This window comes from Podarcis vaucheri (assembly GCF_965113315.1).
Source record: "Podarcis vaucheri genome assembly, chromosome: 10".
NCBI classification, from domain to species: domain Eukaryota; kingdom Metazoa; phylum Chordata; class Lepidosauria; order Squamata; family Lacertidae; genus Podarcis; species Podarcis vaucheri.
In genome coordinates, this window is record NC_138748.1 from 7,945,988 (window position 1) to 7,960,661 (window position 14,674).

The window sequence follows — 14,674 nt, forward strand, 5'->3', positions numbered from 1 at the left end:
AGGTAAAGAGAAAAGGTTTGATATTGCTATATTTAAAAATGTAGGCCACATTGACAGCAGTCACAAAATTAAAAGACGCCTGCTTCTTAGGAGAAAAGCAATGACAAACATAGACAGCATCTTAAAAAGCAGAGACATCACCTTGCCAACAAAGGTTCGTATAGTTAAAGCTATGGCTTTCCCGGTAGCGATGTATGGAAGTGAGAGCTGGACCATAAAGAAGGCTGGTCGTCGAAAAATTGATGCTTTTGAATTATGGTGTTGGAGGAGACTCTTGAGAGTCCCATAGACTGCAAGAAGATCAAACCTCTCCATACTTAAGGAAATCAGCCCTGAGTGCCCACTGGAAGGACAGATCGTGAAGCTCCAATACTTTGGCTACCTAATGAGAAGAGAAGACTCCCTGGAAAAGACTTTGATGTTGGGAAAGATGGAGGGCACAAGGAGAAGGGGACGACAGAGGACGAGATGGTTGGACAGTGTTCTTGAAGCTACCAGCATGAGTCTGACTAAACTGCGGGAGGCAGTGGAAGACAGGAGTGCCTGGCGTGCTCTGGTCCATGGGGTCATGAAGAGTCGGACACGACTAAACAACTAAACAAATGGATATTGACCAACATCTCTCAAAGTGGAGATTTCCAGAGTGCACTCTCTACAGGTGAACAGAAACCTTTGGTTTCAAATGAACAACAACTGGCCACATCAAATTTCTCAGGTCTCTCATTTATGGTGGGGCAACTGGTCTCAGTTCAAGTGAGCTGAGAGATTTCAGAGCTTGGCTTGATCAAGTTCACACCAATGAGATAAGGAGACTGATACTGAACAATAGCAATTGCCCCATTTTTATTTGCATGTAGCTACCACAGAAATATATTAAAAATGCAATACAAAACCTGTAAGGTCACATATTTTAAGGATATGCCAAAGGCAATTTACCTGGTGTAAGGAGGAAGTGGCAAAACAATCCTTGTCCATTTATTGAATGTATCTGATACCAAAATCCTCTGGAGATGGTATGTACTGCATTCGACATTCGTTGGAAGGCAGTCTCTCATTACTGGGTGCCATGTCAGACCAAGATCAACAGAATACTCTAGTTCAATAGCTAAAAAGGTTAAAATGAGTTGAATTGTTAAGACAATGGTATCATCAAACTCACTGATGTAGGACAACAGTCCAGCATTATAATACCAAAGTGTATTGCCAATCAAACATTTCCTGTTTTGTGTAGGAGTTTGGAGCACACAGTGGTATCTTGGTTTAAGAACAGATTAGTTTATGAACAACTTGGATTAAGAACGCTGCAAACCCGGAAGTAGGTGTTTTGGTTTGTGAACTTTGCCTTGGAATAAGAACATGTTCTGCTTCCTGTTGAGTTTGTTCCATTTGTAAATTGAGCCCCCACTGCTATGGGAAAGCGCGCCTTGGTTTAAGAACACTTTGGTTTAAAAACAGACTTCCGGAATGGATTAAGTTGGTAAACCAAGGTACCACTGTATGGTCTGTAGCCTATGATGAGCACCGTATTGCTTTTAAAAGGAATGCACATTTAGATATGATGCCCATAAAACTTTATGTTATGGGAGTGGCATACTAAAATAAATAAATAAATAAGCACACAGGTGTGCAGTGCATTGAAAGAAATGCAATGCAAACAGGCCATCTGCAGTGGAATGGGATATGCATCTGAACACACCAAAGATGGAATCGATATCTATTTAATGGCATGCTGAGAGATGTATTGTCACTGAGAACTAGTGGGATGTCATGGTTAAGAGTGCACACATTCTTGGCTCAAATTTCCACCCAGTCACAAGCTCCCAAGGTAGGCTTAGGCAAGTCACGATGACCACAGCTTCAGCCCTCCTGTACCCATGCCACCTGAAGTTCATAATACTGGTCTATCTCACATGGCTATTGTGAGGATTACTGAGATAGCATAAGTGGAGGAGTCTGAAAAGATTAGTCCCAGTGAGCAAAAAGAGAGAGACAGCAGTATCTCTTTACAAATTGCCTCTATCTTCTAAACTTTACTTGAAGGAGTTTGCTCACGCATTTATGCACACCTCTTAATTCTTCATCAATTGATTCCTTAACACTTGACAATTAGCAGCTGAATGCATGAACTGACTCTCTTGAAAAGCCCTGCGTTAAGTGTCACTGTAGCAAAACTTTCTGTGTTTAGTCTGTGATGGCTCATTCACACATGCACCGTTTGCTGTTGCAATCACAAAGGGATGAACATCAACGTGCTAGCCAGCCCAATCCAATTTTTCAGTTTTAGATGTATTATCTAATCCTGATTCTAACACCTTGGTTTCAGTTGTATATACTTATGCAATAATATAATGGTATAACGTACTTGGAAGTAAATCTTATTAAACTCAAAAGAATTTAGGAGCAATCCAGTGTTGCTAGGAATGGGTGGTTTAGGATTCAGCAGGTCTCTTTCTGATGAGCCCTACTGGTGTGGGATGAGGGGCTCTGCCACTGCGTTGGCCTCTGCTACACTTGCCCAAGGCACAGGCTGTTTTGGAGCTACCATGATTATGGTAGCCAGAGCAAGGCACTGAAATAAGACCAGGAGGGCTTGGGCTGTGGCAGTGGCCAAGTGACTGCCGAGGAAGAGTTAGAATTGCTCTGACCTTTGTGAGACATGCATAGGTTTGTACTGTTAACTGCTGAACAGGCAAAGAAAAAATTACAATCCCTAGTCATATAACTAATTTTGTGTCTCAAGCCTTAAAATGTACCACAGACAACTTAGGTGTACAAATTATTATTATGTGTTGATTTCTTTTTTTTTTTAAAAGGTACATGTCGTTTTTATATTATTTTGTTTTTATCAGCATGTTGCTCTATGACTATGGCTGTCCTGGTTAATACAACTCCATCAAAATACAGTGGTGCCCCGCAAGACGAATGCCTCGCAAGACGAAGAACTCGCTAGACGAAAGGGTTTTCCGTTTTTGCATTGCTTCGCTAGACGAATTTCCCTATGGGCTTGCTTCGCAAGACGAAAAAGTCTTGCGCTTTTTTTAAAAGCCGCTTGAAGAGGCGCAGTTGCGACAGACCGTGCTTCGCAAGACAAAAAACATCGCAAGACGAAAAGACTCGCGGAACGAATTCTTTTTGTCTTGCAAGGCACCACTGAATGGTTGACTGAACTAAAAGTGGGGGAAACTTAGTCATATAACTAACAGATCAGTTACAGCACTCTTAACATTAACAGAATTGTAATGAACTGTGATTCCAAACTGAAGCATGATGATTATGTTTTGGGGCCCCTAGTTAATTTCCAGACTTAAATATCTTCATTACTTATGAGCAAATTGGTTAATCTACTTTAGGGATTTTCTTTAAGCCTAATTTCCATTTTATACACAGAATCTGAAGTAATTGCCTGCAGTTAGTTGACATACATGATCAAACCTTCCTTTGGTCTAAGTTAAATCAGCTGTATGTAAATGTTACTTTGTTCCAATTTTTAAAGGTGCAAACAAGATCTAAGGTAGGAGTTTGGTCTCCGGGGTTGCAGGAACCATAACAGTTTAACGCATGACACACCATATAATGCAACATTATATGGAACCAAAGTCAGAACAAGAGATTCAGGCTGGAAATGTCAAGATGCTTTGTCCTAAATTTGTACAACTCAGAATAAAGAACAGCCCCCCGTTCCAGTAACGGCTGCTGCTGGCTAAGTTCTGGTGTATACACACAGTTCACACATCCCTAAGATCTTCCTGATTACTTTAAAGGGTGGGTCCACGTGTGTCTGGACTGGAATATAAGGAAACAGGAATAATAGGAACTGTACATATCTGACTATTTGGTCACGGATGTGGGCGTTCAGCACACCTGAAGAATAAGAATAAGAGTTTGGATTTGATATCCCGCCTTTCACTCCCTTTAAGGAGTCTCAAAGTGGCTAACATTCTCCTTTCCCTTCCTCCCCCACAGCAAACACTCTGTGAGGTGAGTGGGGCTGAGAGACTTCAAAGAAGTGTGACTGGCCCAAGGTCACCCAGCAGCTGCAAGTGGAGGAGCGGAGACGCGAACCCGGTTCCCCAGATAACGAGACTACCGCTCTTAACCACTACACCATACTGGCTCACAGTGCCCTGCTTCTGCATACCAGTTGCTGGAAATAACAATCTGGGCGAATGGTGTTGCACTCAGGGCCTGCTTGTGAGCTTCCCATAGGCATTTGGTTTGTCACTGTGAAGACAGGATGTCAAAGTGGGGCCTCTGGGCTGATCCAGCAGGGCTCTTTTTCTGTTATTATGTAAGGACAGTGCTTCCAGGCATGCCTTTTAAATTTCAGCTCTATTCACGAACCAGAAAACTCAGCAAGTGAGCGGACCCTTATTTTCCACCAATACCTGGCATCTATAAACTTTCAGTATACACAAACCACAGATGGGAGACTTCCAAGTACGCCAAGACAGAAACAACAAATCACAGTTTTCCGGTGGGAAAGCCTGTTTTAGATTCTGTATCTTTCATTGGAGAGTTGAATGAAGAACAATAAGCAACGACAGCAGAGAAGGCTGGCAAGTATGTAAATGGGAAATGCAGAAGCCTTTACCATAGCAGGAGTCGGTGACAGAGCAAGAAGCTGCGAAGTCCAGCTGAAGGAAAGAATCCTCATTGACAGCAATGTCAGTGGTGACAACATAGCGAGTGCTCGCTTTCTCAATGAAGACCAGGGCATCCCCAGTAGAACCACACACCGGCATTTTTGTTCCTCCAGGGTGGAGGAGCCATTTCTTGCTATCCAGGGTACTGAAATCATCTTCTAAGACTGTGTTGCCAGAGATGTTTCCGCCAATAAGGATCTGGAACACAAATGCAAGGGTTTGCTTACTTTTAAAAAGTTGAAACAGATGCTGAAAAAGCAGGGGCTTCTTTACTTTTCTTTCCAAGCACGCCTAAGTCATTGCTGATTAGCATGGGGGCTATTGACACACACACACACACACACACACACACACACACACACACGTAATATTTATTAAAGTTTCATAAACAACCAAAAGCTTCAAAATTTAAACATAGAATACAAAAACCCCCAAAAGCTACAAAAATGAGAAAATACAAAACAAAACACATAGAACTACACAATAGAGAACAGTTAACAGAATAGAAAAAAGAAGAAAAAACACCAAAAAACAAAACAGAAAAAAGATTAGTATTTTCATATCTTATACTTCATTCACTAGTTTCTTGACCTCCTCACACCTCCCTTTTTGTATTCCAGTTCAGATATTTAGTTCAGCAAATCCTTACCCTCTATCATTTATCCTTACTCAACATCTTAACCTATAATAAATATATATTTTCCATCATTATCAATCCATATTTACATATTCTTATTAATCTTTTAACCAACACCGCTTGTTTTCAATCCAACATCCCTTTAACATTCATTAATTTTACAGTATTTCTGTAGATAGTCTTTAAATTTTTTCCATTCTTCTTCCACCGTGACACTTATATTCAGTACTTCCTGATTGTTGTCAGCCCACGCTGAATGTATGATGAGGCCACCAACAAAGCTCTACAACACACAGGTTATGAGCTGGCCCCTTCAGTCAAATGACTGGTTAGAAGCTTTTGGTGTGGCATGATCAGAAATGGGGTGGTGTTGGTGGAAATAGCGTGGCTCCAAGATTCCCCCACCCCCCCGCCAGAGCAGGCATGTTGATGTCATCTCTTGAAAAGCCCGTGTAACTGATGGATCTGCCTTGCTTTCGCAAGTGAATAGTTGATAATGAAGCTTTCAAGTTTCACGGTTGTTTGTGGCAAATTAGCATGGAACGAGAAAAGCAATCAAGCAATTGTACTTCTCTGCAATATTGTTTTGCACTTCTAATTAAAAGCTGAAGGTTGCATTGCACCTGACTGAAGATTTATTGTGGAAGCTCAAGGTGTTTTACAAGTTGAACCTGCAATGGTCAGAAGTAAGCACCACTGAGTTCAATGGAGTTTATCTCAGGGAACTATGCACAGGACTGGAGTAATGCCACATGGTTGATCAGGGATGTGAAATCAGCCCAATTCTTATGTGCTAACTACTACGCCACTCTTTGCCACATCAGCTGCCTAAATCCTTTGGTTCTCTGGTCTGTCGTTATGATCTTGTGTCCTTCAAAATTTACTACTATACCACTGAGCATGAGGAACATAGTAGAACGCTCAGTTGACCAGGACCCGTTGCTCCCGAACGCTCCCGTTGCTCAGTTGACCAGGACCCGCTCTGTCATTAGGAACAGTGAGGCAACCACATCAGCAGCAGAACTGGGAGGCAGCCTCCCAGCTGGTCCTCCTGAGCCCACTAGCTAAACCTTTCTCTCCCGGAGGACCTTTCTCCTGTTTTGCACACCTATAACTGCCCTGTGATGTTCAGGTGCAGTGGAGAATGCTATCCTGTTGCCAATACTAAAATAAGATTCTACAGCCAGACCTTCTGATGGGCAAGTCCTAGGCTCTGTGGTTTAACCCACAGCACCACCCGCGTCCTCCCACAGCGCCACCCGCATAGTGGAGGTACACAGGTGTAGACTCAGATGGTTTTCACATGTGGGAGAGGATGTTTCAAGATTAAGAATGACTTACCTAAGGTAACAGAAGTTATTGAGATACACTGATTCTTAAAGTGTCCCTGTAAGAAGTAACCTATTGGCTTGGACACATAAAAGATGTGGAAAAGGAAAGCTGTCAAGAATTGATTACAGGTATGTAGGGAGCCTAAGACTTGCTGATGAGAAGGTTGGCGGTTCGAATCCCCACAACGGGGTGAGCTCCCGTTGCTCAGTCCCAGCTCCTGCCAACCTAGCAGTTCGAAAACACATCAAAGTGCAAGTAGATAAATAGGTACCACTCCGGCGGGAAGGTAAATGGCGTTTCTGTGTGCTGCTCTGGTTCGCCAGAAGCGGCTTAGTCATGCTGGCCACATGACCCGGAAGCTGTATGCCGACTCCTTCAGCCAATAAAGTGAGATGAGTGCCGCAACCCCAGAGTCATCTGCGACTGGACATAATGGTCAGGGGTCCCTTTACCTTTACCTTTCTAATTGTACCTGCAAGGATTGAACTTGTAAAACACTGAACCCTTAGTTGAGGGAGAGCTTTAAAAGGTCTGGAATTTGTGTAATAATAATAATAATAATGGCTTGGTTCCTATGTTAAGTGAATGGAAAGAAGGTTATGAAAAGAAAGTTTCCCACCCCCCTTTCCCCCTTGCAACCACCCTGAACCCCTAAATGCCTCTGCCTGCTCCCCCTGGACAATTTCGGATGAAGTGATTCCACTCTCTGCCAACAGGTCTCTGAATGCTTGAAAATTATTCACAAATGTTACTTGTACTTACTGATATAACATAGTCATAAGTGTACTCTTACCATTGCCCGTATCTTCACCAATGGTTAGGGTATTAAATAAACAGTAGGCACTTCATTGTTGCTGTTAGACTTAAATAATATCTAGTTTGTTGTCCCTTCCCCCCGGCCAAACTTAAAATTAATTATTTATATTTCTTCTAAATTCAGTTTAAAACTGTTTACTTTGGCAATAGCTAATTAACAATGAGTAACAATGAACTTCTGAGCAACACTCTTTTCCCTTTAAGCAAAGAAAACAAAATTACGTCTTGTGTTCTTGGCATTTGTTTCTCCTGTAAATTTCATATCCAAATATCTGAGACCATTAACCAGAGGCAGACAACTCAAAATTAAAGTCACAATATATAAAATATTGAAAATGATTCCGGGCCCTACGCAACAGGCTCAGAGATTCACCCCTCATTCTCGTAAATCTTTTTTGGAGATTTACATGACGAAGACTATGGACTATGGTTAGGTCACACGATCCCAATTCACATTTGTATATTGAGAATGTGCACTCAGCTAAATTCATTATCGAACACCTGTTGGTGGGGATTTTTTATTTATTTATTTTATTTGTATACCATTTAATCACAGTCATCTCTAAACAGTGGTCCACCCTCTCCCACAAAATGTTTATTGAATCGGCAGATTGACAGCACTCTGCCCATTGTCCTCTTTGTACACAGTCCAAATAAATGGGGAATATAAACACAGCCCCAGGCATTGGACCAGCTCTGACCAGCACAGTTTTCAACTCCTCCTTACCCAGCAGAAGATCTGGGCCTGACAGCTTGTTGATCACCCCACTGGAATGGGCCCAATGACTCCGAAGAAACAGTTCTTTTAACAACAACAAACTTTACATTTGAGTCATGTGATCAAAAGTTTTAAACGCATCCAGAGAAGACTGTTTAAAATATATGTTCCTCTTGGTTAGTGGAAAGCAAAAGTTTGTGTCTTCTTAAGGGAGAACACATGCTCTGCATGCAGAAGGTCTCAGGTTCATGGTCTGACATCTCTTATTAAAAAGATCTTCAAGAACAGGGTTAGAAAAGACCCCTGCCTGCATCTTTGGAAAACTGTTGCCGGACAGAGCAGACAACGCCCTGGCTCTTCTCCTGACTCAAATTCTTCCTTTCTGCCTCCACACCCCATATTTTCCTTGCTTTCACCAGCCAACTATTTAGCAGAGGGGCATGAAAATGTACAACATGACAGGACAAAGGGTAAAGTTTTACTACACATTAGTGTACGAGTAAATTAACTCAATATGGAGCATTCTTCCCTCTCAGCAGCTCCATGTTTCTCCTGAAGTGAAGTTCCTCTAATCATGTAAAGTAGGGAAAGTACAGGAAACAGTATTCAATCAAAGGTACTTACTTTCCTGAATAGAAAGGATTACATACCTGATCAATGACCCACGGGCTGTAAAAATGTCCGTTCTCAGATGGTTGCCACCAACGCAGACGACTGGAGGCAGAACGAGCTTTTAAGGGGATTTCTAGGGCAATGTACCGTCCTACATTGCTCGAGTTGCTAAAGAGAAACTCCTGCAGAAGATTCCATGTGAGGCCTCCATTGAGAGAATACTGTAGCAAAACAGGCTGGCTTCTGGGATCTGGCGCTGCCTTTCCACATCCCAGTCTCATGAAGAATTGCACAAACCTATAACATTGGTACAAATGACAACAACAAAATAATAATAATAACAAGAAGGAAAGTGTCATAAATTTTATAGAACTTTCTTTATGTATGCTACAACAGCAGCAAGAATACTTATTGCAAAGTATTGGAAGACACAAGAACTACCCACTCTGGAAGAATGGCAGATGAAGGTGATGGACTACATGGAACTGGCGGAAATGACTGGCAGAATCCGAGACCAGGGAGAAGAGTCGGTGGAAGAAGATTGGAAAAAATTTAAAGACTATTTACAGAAACACTGTAAAATTAATGAATGTTAGAAGGCTGCTGGAATGAAGTTATATGGCTTTAGCAGAAATGGTATAAAGAATTAAGTAAAAATAGACTGTTAATGGGCCAAAGGGGAAAAAAATAAGGTTAGATTGTGTTAAGATAAATTATAGGACAAAAACTGAGAAAGATGGAAAGGATTTGCTGAAATAGCTAACTGAACTAGAATACAAAAAAGGGAGGTGTGAGGAGGTCGTCGAAACGAGTAAATGAAAGACAAGATATGGAAATATTGGATGTGTTTTTAATTGATTTTGTTTTTGTTTTTGTTTTGTTAAGATAAGCAGTGTTTTTTGTTTTTTAGGTATTGTATTGTTTTGCTTTGTTTAACTCTTTTTTCTTTTTCTTTTTGTAACTTTGAAACTCCTAATAAACATTACTTTTTTTTTTTTTAAAAAGGAAAGTGTCATAAATCAAAGACAAGACGAAGAATCTTGTCTTACTACCATGAAGAAATCGGCAGCTCTAGCCTCATGATAGAGAGCTGGGTTTTGTTTTAAGTACAGAAAACAAATATTCCATAGTGGGAGCCCAGCACTGGTTTGGGACAACTTGAATTGGGATTTCACAGAAGTTGTACGGCACCCTCTTTTTAGGTCACCATTTTTAGTACAGTACTCTGTTGTGATGGTGATGCATTTGGCTTATAAGCTGAAGGGGCATCACAGAGCGGAACAAAGCTATTTATTTATCCTCCAAGCATTAGCATGCAATTGATAGACAGATTTATTTATATAATGCAGATCCCAGTACATTTGATCCTGCATTCAAATTTTCACAATTTTAAGCTCAGAAGCCTAGATTATGAAGACAAAAATTCAGCCTTAGGCTATAGTCATTTGTTTTATTAATACAAGGGAGAAAATAAAAATCTCAGGCTTCTCAGGATTTCGGACCTGCAAAAACACAACCTTTTGAAACACAAAAAGTGACTACACATTGTGTGTGTCTGTTGTTTGTGTGTGTGTGTGTGTAATATTACTAAAAGATTTATGGAATTATTCTGCACTGAAACCAGAAACGTACAGTACTATTTCATTAAATACAGAGGCTGATTCTAAGAGAAACAACCCAGAAGCATATTCCACTTTGATATGCACTCTTAGATTAAGTGTATCAGATATTTTCAACACGGCTGCAGTGAATTTGCCACACAATGGCATGCTTTCTCATTACAGCTGATCCTTTCCTTGGAGTGAATTCCACTTTCAGTCTTAACCGCAGTTTCATCTTTAACTGTAGTTAAGACTAGTCAGGTTCCATCTTATCAAGGGTTTGCTAAATAGCTTCAAATCCTGGCCCCTGGTTGGCTAACCATAGAACTGTAGAGTTGGAAGGAACCCCAAGTTTCATCCAGCCCAACCCCTGCAATGCAGGCACCTCAGCTAAAGAATCCATGACAAGCGCTTAAAAACCTCCAAGGAAGGAGAGTCCAATACATGCTGAGGGAGTCTGTTCCACTGTTTAACAGTTCTTATTGTCAGAAAATTCTTCCTGGTGTATCCTAATGTACCCTTTAATTGTAGTTAAGTGGGAATTTGCTGGAATGGGATGGCAAGAGACCTTTTGGGCTTTTGTGTGTGTGTGTTTACTGCACACCCATCTTTCTTCTCTCAAGATCATTGTCAGGGAACTGACATCAGAGCGAGAGGCGAAGGGAAGGCTCTCAGATGATGCTGGCGAAGGACCCAGCAGCAGGGGGAGAAACAGCTCAGTAGAGGGGGAAGCCAATCAGCGCAACACCGGGGATAAAGGGAGGCAGACGGGGGAAGTGGAGAGAGGGCTCCAGGACTCTTCACTGGACATCAGTGAGGAGAGCCCAGATCCTCCGCTGCCCACGCCTTCCCTGCGCAGAAGACTCCCGTGCAGTGAGAGGAGGAGGAGACTGGGTGTCAAACAACTTTTATGTTGGAAGAGGTTCAAGAAACGCCCACTGACGGATTCTGCCAGTGACTGAGGCAGCCACCATGAGAAGGGGCTGTGCAGTCAGAAAGTTTTAACAAGGCAAATTAGCCTAGAGAGGCACCAGTTTACGTACAAGTAACTCATAGCCATTACAATCATGGATTTAGGCTGCCATTGTACCCATGCACACACATACAAAAGCCCTCATTTTTGTGTGTTTTCACTTATAAAAAGCTTCCTGTAAGGAGGAAATAAGAACACCAAATGGGAAGGTTCTCTTCCCACCACCCGCTACTACGCTAGTTTTCTGTTTACAGGAAGTTGTGCTTTATTTTATTCTTATTGGTGCATAAAGATTTAAAAACATGACCCTCCACTTTCAGCCTGAATTTGGAGTCAATTCTACCATCTCAAGATATTCCCTCTGTATTCGGCTGAGTCTATAAACCACCTATTTGCTAATTTCCATATACATTGCCTTGGTAGTGCAGTGAGTTTTCATGCTTATTTCATGTTAGATTTTCCATGTGGTTCACAAGGCTGAATGTTTGCTGTTTATTGTTGTGGTGCACATAGTTACAGCTGCCTTTACCCAAGCACCTCATTACTTTGAGAACAATGGCTAACTATTTCGGTCTTATATCCTATCTCTCTATCTATGCTTTCTGGGTAAATGGGCTTCCAGAGGGATTTGCTGTACAAGGGAAATGCCAAGAAACCGACATACTAATAAGTCAATGAATTCAAGTACTCAGGTATATTGTTAGTTCTTATCACTAACGTTGTTCTTCAGAACATGGAGCATTTCAAGCATTCTGTTCCAAAGAAACCTATTATCAATGCCGTAAAATGACACTGGGGAGCTATATGTAGTAGCCCATCAGCTGCAATGGACTAGATTTATTGCAGGCAAGACCAGGAAATTTGTCCTCATATTTACACAGTACTTCAGAGAAGGCAAGACAAGTCTCTTTTAACAAGCTCCATGCACCGCTTGCTACCTTCCTTCCATTTTCATTGTTGATGACAAAGTAAAAAGGGTTTCAAAATAAATGTTTATTAGTCTAGCAACTTTCTACAACAGCTTTTCAAATGGAATCTAAGGTACAATTCTGCACCGTGTCATGTGCTTAAACACAACTGGAAATAAACAGCCAAATGTGGGGGGGTGGGGATTTTTTATTATTATATTGAGTTTATGGCCTGCTTTATCCTGAAGGTTCATTTTGCTATCCTTTGGTAACATAAAACAGAGGGATGTCCTTGGCTTATCCCAGCCATTATATGTCTGCTCTTACAGAACTGTCTCACGCCAGTCCTGAAATATGCTTAGCTTTGGGGAACAGTCATAGCTTTAGTGGTAGAACACAACTCTTGCATGTTACCAGGTTCAACCCCTGACTTCTCAGAAAGACCTTTGCCTGAGACTTTGGAGAGCTCCTGCCAGTCAAAACTGATACTGGCAGAGACATCAACAGTCAGGCTATATCAGGCAGCTACATACGTTCACTTTTTTGGCTGATGTAATCCCTGCCAGGCTGAAATTTGTAAACTGAGCTCAAACTGGGTTTTTAAGGCCATGACCAGCACTTTGGATTGTTTTCGCAAAGCTATATAAAAAGCCAGTGCAGACTCTGGAACGCAAATGTAATACACTCCCAGAAGCATAACCTTTCAGTGAAGTGATCTGCTTTGTCTTGCACCAGCTGCAGCCTCTGAACAGTCTTCAAAGGAAGCCCTATCAAGAGCATGTTAAAGTAGTCTGTCCTAAAACTCAAACAGATGTGAGGACTAGTTTCCAGATGCTAATCTGAGAGGAAATGTTGCTGTTTTATTGGGGTGCATGCATTGCATCACCCCACACTCAAGAATACTGGGACCTGTAGTTTGTTAAAGGTGTTGGGAATTATAGCTCAGGGGTAAACTACAGTCCTTAAGATTCAGAGAGGGTAACTAAAATGTACTTAAAATGTGTGGCGTATATGCATCCCTAATACAGTGCAAACTAAATTTGCTGGTTATGTGACTGAAACCCACTTGAAAATAGTGACAATCTAGATATTTTATGGTAATATGCAAAAAATTGAAGGTTACATATGGTAACCTATATGGCATGTTTAGAGTAGCTTCCATCCAGTTTTTATTACAAAGCATAGCTCTCATTATTTGGGTCTGTTTTACTTCTTTTAGATCCATGTAGTATGGAATGAACAAGGGACGCAGGTGGCGCTGTGGGTTAAACCACAGAGCCTAGGACTTGCTGATCAGAAGTTCGGCGGTTCAAATCCCCGCGACGGGGTGAGCTCCCATTGCTCGGTCCCTGCTCCTGACAACCTAGCAGTTCGAAAGCACGTCAAAGTGCAAGTAGACAAATAGGTATCGCTCTGACGGGAAGGCAAACAGCATTTCTGTGAGCTGCTCTGGTTCGCCAGAAGCGGCTTAGTCATGCTGGCCACGTGACCCGGAAAGCTGTACACTGGCTCCCTCGGCCAATAAAGCGAGATGAGCGCCGCAACCCCAGAGTCGGCTACAACTGGACCTAATGGTCAGGGGTCCCTTTACCTTTAGTATGGAATGAATATTCTATTGGTCTGTGACTTAGTAGGAGTCAATTCATAAGTCCAAAGGAAAACAGAAACTTAAAGAGAAGGGGAGGATAACAGACTAAGAGCAACCCTGTGATTTGTAAACAAATGTTTAATTTCAAACTTGCTTACGTTCTTTTCCTGTCTTAATTTTTGGACATAGTCTCTTTCAACAAATACGTAAGTTCTAAGCAGGTCCAAAATGACAATACGTAATCTTTAACTTTAAAATGGGTGTTTTGAAATAGCTCTACCCGAATTAACTGGTGACAGCTTGATTAGATTCTGTCAGTGAATTATTGTAAACAAATGCCTGCAATTCAAGGCAAGCTTCAGATATTACAGAAAACAGAATGATGAATGCAAAGTTACTCTGGTAATCAACACTGCAGTTCCAACAATGATTCATAGTGGAGCTTCCTATTAACAGAGCACTTAGTATGCAATATATTTCAGTGTGATGGGATTAATATGCTATTTATCAAGGCAAATGTCCTAGGCAAGATGCTGACATCCTAATCTTGCAGACCACATTTTGGTGCATTCATCAAAGACTCGCCTTAAATGGCAATGATTGAGGTTACTATGAAAATCATACGAAGGGCAGAGATGGCACAAGGCATTTTGGTGCCTAAGGCAGAAAATGCAAATGGCATTCCACTTACCCAACGCCCAACGGTCTGTGGTGGCAGAAATGTAATAATAAATTTTAAAACTACACTTTGCAGCCCCTTAATAGTACCCCAATATATATTGCTTGGTCAGGCTGTCTCACCCTGCTACATAGTGTCAAATCACCTGACTCATCAGTGGGTAGATT

The 14,674-nt window shown here is 41.5% G+C and overlaps 1 protein-coding gene across 3 annotated transcripts in view; it reads right to left on the bottom strand.

Moving 5' to 3' along the window:
• The window catches only part of RELN (reelin), a 296,722-nt gene that overhangs the window by 34,718 nt on the left and 247,330 nt on the right, over positions 1 to 14,674 (bottom strand). For all 3 annotated transcript variants that reach the window (XM_082239382.1, XM_082239381.1, XM_082239383.1), the window contains 3 exons: positions 8,797 to 9,055; positions 4,592 to 4,841; positions 937 to 1,105 (listed from right to left, as the gene is read on the bottom strand). In XM_082239382.1, the coding sequence (XP_082095508.1) occupies positions 937 to 1,105; positions 4,592 to 4,841; positions 8,797 to 9,055 (678 nt within the window). The remainder of the gene's footprint in view (positions 1 to 936; positions 1,106 to 4,591; positions 4,842 to 8,796; positions 9,056 to 14,674) is intronic.